This window comes from Gossypium arboreum, chromosome 6 (genome assembly GCF_025698485.1).
Source record: "Gossypium arboreum isolate Shixiya-1 chromosome 6, ASM2569848v2, whole genome shotgun sequence".
Taxonomy (NCBI): domain Eukaryota; kingdom Viridiplantae; phylum Streptophyta; class Magnoliopsida; order Malvales; family Malvaceae; genus Gossypium; species Gossypium arboreum.
The window spans coordinates 118,225,199-118,230,942 of record NC_069075.1 but is presented as its reverse complement, the minus strand read 5'-3'; the positions used below and the strand labels follow the sequence as shown (position 1 = coordinate 118,230,942).

At 39.6% G+C, this 5,744-nt stretch overlaps 1 protein-coding gene across 1 annotated transcript; it reads right to left on the bottom strand.

Moving 5' to 3' along the window:
* Window positions 1–347: 347 nt before the first annotated feature.
* On the bottom strand, window positions 348–941 carry LOC128293825 (uncharacterized mitochondrial protein AtMg00810-like). Its single transcript, XM_053029370.1, has one exon. It carries the CDS (start codon window positions 939–941, stop codon window positions 348–350), a length of 594 nt encoding a protein of 197 aa, XP_052885330.1.
* Window positions 942–5,744: the final 4,803 nt, after the last annotated feature.

Below are 5,744 nucleotides of genomic sequence, written 5' to 3'. Positions count from 1 at the left end.
AGGTAGGTAGGTGATGCACACTTCTCCTGAGTGTATTTTTTCTTTTATAAAGTGGCGATCTATTTCTACATATTTGGTGCAATTATGATACGTAAGATTATGTGCTATCTTGACAAATTACTGGTTGTCACAAAGACATCTTCATAGGCCAGTGTAAGGCACTTTTAGTTCCCCATAAGTCTTTGTATCCAAACTCCTTCACATATACCATGAGATAGTGCTCGATACTCTGCCTCTGTACTGCTGCGTGCTACAACAGACTGTTTTTTGCTTCTCCACGTCACGAGGTTACCCCAAACATAACTACAATGGCCACTTGTAGAACGTCTATTGTTAACAGAACCTGCCTAGTCTGCATCAGTGTAGACTTCCACATTCTGGTTGGAAGTTTTCTTAAAATACAAGCCTTTGCCAAGAGTCCCTTTCAGATACCTTAATATTCTATATACAACTTCCAGGTGCTTCTCCCTCGGGGCATGCATGTACTGACTGATAACACTTACACTGAAGGCTATGTCTGGACGGGTGTGAGAGAGGTAGATGAGTCTTCCTACTAGTCGTTGATATCTCCCCCTGTCAATTTCTTCTCCATCCTCATTAGTTCCCAATTTAAGGTTAAATTCCATAGGAGTTTCGGCTGGTTTGCAGCCCATCAAACCAACTTCTGACAGTAGATCAAGAACATATTTCCTTTGGGAGATGGAAATACCTGTTTCGGACCTTGCTCCCTCCATACCAAGAAAGTATTTAAGATTCCCCAAGTCTTTAAGCTCGAACTCTGTACCAAGGAATTCTTTTAACCTCACAATTTCGCTTGAGTCATCTCCTGTTAATATTATATTGTCCACATAATTGATAAGGATGCAGCATTTTCCCTTTTCCGAGTTCTTGTAGAACATGGTGTGGTCTGCCTGCCATTGAATGTAATTTCTGCTGGTCATAGCTTTTGCAAATCTGCTGAACCACGCCCGTGGAGATTATTTCAGCCCATACAAGGACTTCTTCAACTTACACACTTGGCCTTTGCTTTCTTCAAACCCGGGTGGGAAATCCATGTACACTTCCTCACTTAATTCTCCGTTGAGGAAAGCATTTTTTACATCCAATTAAGTCAAATGCCAATCAAGGTTGGAAGTAATAGATAGGAGGACTCAAATGGTGTTTAGCTTGGTAACCGGTGCAAATGTCTCGTCGTAGTCAAGACCATAAGTTTGAGTGAAGCCTTTAGCCACAAGTCGAGCCTTGTATCAGTCAATACGGCCATCGGGTTTAAATTTCATAGTGAATATCTATTTGCATCCTACTGTTTTTTTCCCTTAGGTAGATCCGAGACTTCCTATGTTTCATTATTTTTGAGGGCCTTCATTTCTTCCATCACAGCTTGTCTCCACTCAACTGTTTTAAGAGCCGTTTCTATATTTTTTAGAGTTTTTATAGAATCAACATTAGTCACAAAAACTTTGTAAGACTTAGATAAATTTTCATAGGATACAAACTGAGAAATAGGGTGTTGAGTGCAGCTCCTTGTACCCTTTCGAACTGCAATTGGAAGATAGATGAATGGTGACGGAGGTGAGACTTCTGTTTCAGAGCAGTCCTCGGTTGGGGATGCAATTGGCACTGCTGTATCAGTTTCAGGAGAACGATTCCGTCGAGAGTAAACCTGTATTTCGGGAACCTATTTTTGTTGTTTTCCTTGATCAGGGGGCTGTTGTACTTCGGTGGTGGTATTGTTATTGGGAAGGTCGGGCTAATTTCTTACTGTACAGGGGAAACAGTCTCTAAATCTGGGATTACCATAGCACATTGGTTGTTAGGCTTATTTGTGATAGTAGTTGTAGGATCATAAAGTATAATGAGGAGAGTATTAAGGGTCTCATCTTCATTGAAAGTCTCCCCCTGAAGATGAGATGCTGCAAAGTATGGTTCATTTTCAAAGAAGGTAACATCCCGAGAGACAAACATTCGGCACAAGGTTGGTGAGTAACACTTATAACCTTTTTGTGTGGGGGGATATCCAATGAAGATGCAGGTGTAGGCTCGAGGATCAAGTTTGGATTGATTTGGTTGATAGTTATAGACAAAAACTTTGCAACCGAATATTTTGGCTGAAATATTAGGAACACGAAATAGAGGAAAGGAATTTAGAAGGGTATTTAGAGGTGTTTGGAAATTGAGGACCTTTGATGGCATTCGGTTTATGAGATAGCAGGCAGTGAGGACAGCCTCTCCCCACAAGTATTTTGGAACATTTATGGTGAACATTATGGCTCGAGCTACAGCAAGGAGATGTCGATTTTTTCTCTCGGAGATCCCGTTTTGTTGAGGAGTGTCAGGACAAGAGCTTTGGTGTATGATGCCATGGTCAGAAAGGTATGGGCTTAGGACAGAGTTAAAGTATTCTCTCCCATTGTCAGTATGGAGAGTATGTATGGTAGAGTTGAACTGGGTTCGAACCATTGAGTGAAAATTTTGGAATACTTTGGGTGTTTCAGATTTTTCTTTGAGGAGATAGACCCAACATACCCTAGTGTGATCATCAATAAATGTTATAAACCACCTAGCCCCTGTAATATTTTTCACTCGGCTGGCTCCCCATAGGTCACTGTGGATTAATGAAAATGGTTGGGACTGGATATATGGTTTTAATGGGTATGGCACACAGGTATGTTTGGATAATTGGAAAATTTCACACTTCAAGGAATTAATACTTTTATTTCGAAATAACAGCGGAAGATGTTTCTTCAAATACAAAAAGTTTGGTGCCATAACATAATCGTGTCCTCTTTTGAAGTGGATAGAGCCAATCCTCCTTGTGTGATGTCTTTATTCCAAACATATAGTCCATCATCAACTTTAGCAGTGCCAATCATCCTCCTCGATTTCTGTTCCTGTATCACAAACCAATTGCAGAAAATTTAGCAAGAAGTTTTTCATCCTTAGTAAGTTTACTGATTGAAAGTAAATTGCAGGACAAGTTTGGGACATGTAGGACTTTATCGAGAGAAAAATTATCTGTTATTTGTACTTCTCCTACTCCAGCCACAGGTGAGTAAGAACCATCAGCTATACGGATTCGGGACTTGTCATGACAAGGGGTGTAGGTGTGAAACAAAGTGGAGTTACCTGTCATGTGATCGGAGGCACCCGAATCGAGTATCCAAGAGGATTGATTATTTGATTCAAAGGCAATATTGAGGGCAATACCTTGGGTGGCTAGAGATCTATGAGCAGTAGAAGTACCAAGTATCTTATGGAGAGTCTCAAGTTGGGTTTTAGTTAGGTAAACATCGAGAACATCATCTACAGCAATGGAGGATAACAGGGAAGTCTTATTATCCTTCTGTTTTTTTTTTTAGGATAGCTATGGAATTTGAAGCACTTTTCCTTTGTATGACCAACACGGTTGCAGTGGTTACACCATGACCTGGTTGATCCAGAATCATTTCCAGCACGTGGTTTTTGTGGTTGTGGACCTCTGGAGATGAGGGAAGAGGTCTCAGTAGACCGATTGCTAAGAATTGTCACATGTTTAGGTTCCTTTGAGTCTCCCATCATGACAAGACAGCGCTTTTCTTCTCTTCTAACTTCTACAAATACTTCAACAATGGTTGGTAGAGGTGATCTGCCCAGAATTCGGCCACGGACCTCATCTAACTCACGGTTCAGTCCTGCTAGAAACTCATAAAGACGTTTATTGTTAAGGTGAGTCATAAACTTGGTGTGTTCCAAGCCTTCACCCCAATCTGCCTCATAGTACATATCCAGTTCCTGCCACAAAATTTTTAGATTATTGTAGTAGTGAATTACTTCGAGTGTCCCTTTTCGGATATCCTTTAACTTAAGCTTGATCTCAAATACTTGGGAGGTGTTTCCAAGATCCGAGTAGTTTTCTTTGACTGCATCCCACATGTCTTTTGTAGTTTTGAAAAAGAGATAGGTGCGGCTTATATGGCCTTTCATCAAATTAATTAGCCAAGCCATTACAATCGAGTTGTTAAGTTCCCAAGTGGCATAAGTCGGGTCAGCTATGGTTGGTCGTGGAATTTTTCCATTGATGTATCCTAATTTGCCACGACCACGAATCACCATAAGGACCGATTGAGACCATTGCAAGAAGTTCTTCCCATCTAGCCGATGATTGGTGATTATAAGGAAGGAATTAAGTTCACCTTGAGTGATTCCCTGATTGACATTCTGAGTTATTTATGAAGTCTCAGTTTCAGACAGAGTTTCATTGAAGTCACCCATGGGAGGAGGACTAAACCGGAGGGATTTTTAGGAAGGGAGATTAGAGATGAATGAGCAGGATCGAATGAATCCTAAAGCTCTTGATACCATGAAAAAACTTAGAAAAAGATTATTATTCATTCTGCTAATTAGTTTACACCTATAAAGAGAGGAATTCACACAAACAAGGAAAACAATCCCCAAAAAATAGTAACTTCCTAAGAATCAGTGACTGAGATTAGTTTCTATTCACAAGGGAACTCCTAGTAATAAGGTAAGTTTTCTGTCCTTAATCTTAGGAATTCCAACAATAACGGATAACATTCAACAATGTCATTTCAGAACTGTACATAGCATAACCAATCAATGTATGAACATGTCATGTGTATAATCCAATACAAAAGGTTTCTACTCAACCATCCGCTACACACCATGAGTTCCCCAGAACTAATCTACCGAACTCTAAATAGTATAACTGAAAGCTTGTTGTAGATAAACCACCAGTGACATAATGCAATTAAACTACCAATATAAGTGCAGACGAGCTGCTAGTCTCCACCAATAATAAGCTCTGTCCCTCAGCAAGGACACAACACCCTTAAGCTTTTGTTCTTGAGTGCAAATCCATATCCTATAGAATTCTCTCGGTAGTCTCCATCTAATATTCTACCACTGTAGGGGTTGTTTTAGCAACACCTCTAAATAATTCAACCCCATTAGATCGGAGTCTCTCAGCAATAAGCCCATGATTTCCTATACCAGTTTGGGCCCCAACAACTCTCTATAATACTCTTAACATCGCCTGGGACACTGCATCATTCATAATTCCTTGATTATCACCCTCAGTAACAAGCGTTTCGACAATCTCACTAGTCTCTAGGTTAGGTATGTCTCCCACAGAGGACTCAGTTGGAGCCACTCGACGATGCCCTCCACGCCCTTGCGTACCACGTCCTTGTGTTTTGCAGGCACTCATTATACTACTTATTTCATGTTTTTAGATATTATCTATAGGTTCACAAAGACACAAACACCAATTGTTTTTAGAGTCTTGAAATTTTATGCAATTTAGTCCTAGTGTTTGTCTACAGTCTGATATTAACAGTACTTAATGAAGTCAACATCGGAGTCTCAAAGTTTAAATAATAATATTTTTTACAACATTTCAAATAAAACTATGGCAAGTTTTTCCCAAAATACCCTTTTTGAAAACGTGCATGCAAACTTAAATTTTCTTTTAGGCCAAATTATTTAACCGAGCTTTGATACCACCAAATGTAACCTCCCAAATCTGACCTAGACGCTATGGTCGAATCTTGAAGGTTACATTGGTCACCGAAATGATCAAGTAAAAACGTCTAGTTTGAAAATCGCAATTTGATCAATTTTAGGAAAACCTAGCACGATTGCATTGAATTTAATGAAATCACTAGTTTGTTAGATCATCTATAATTTAAGTCCAATTTTACTCAAAAAGGCGTGTCGTTTGTAAAATAAAATACTTTAGTTGGTTT

What these genes read in the sequence shown, in the direction of transcription:
- LOC128293825 (XM_053029370.1), bottom strand. Translation starts at nt 941, where the DNA reads ATGACCAGCAGAAATTACATTCAATGGCAGGCAGACCACACCATGTTC.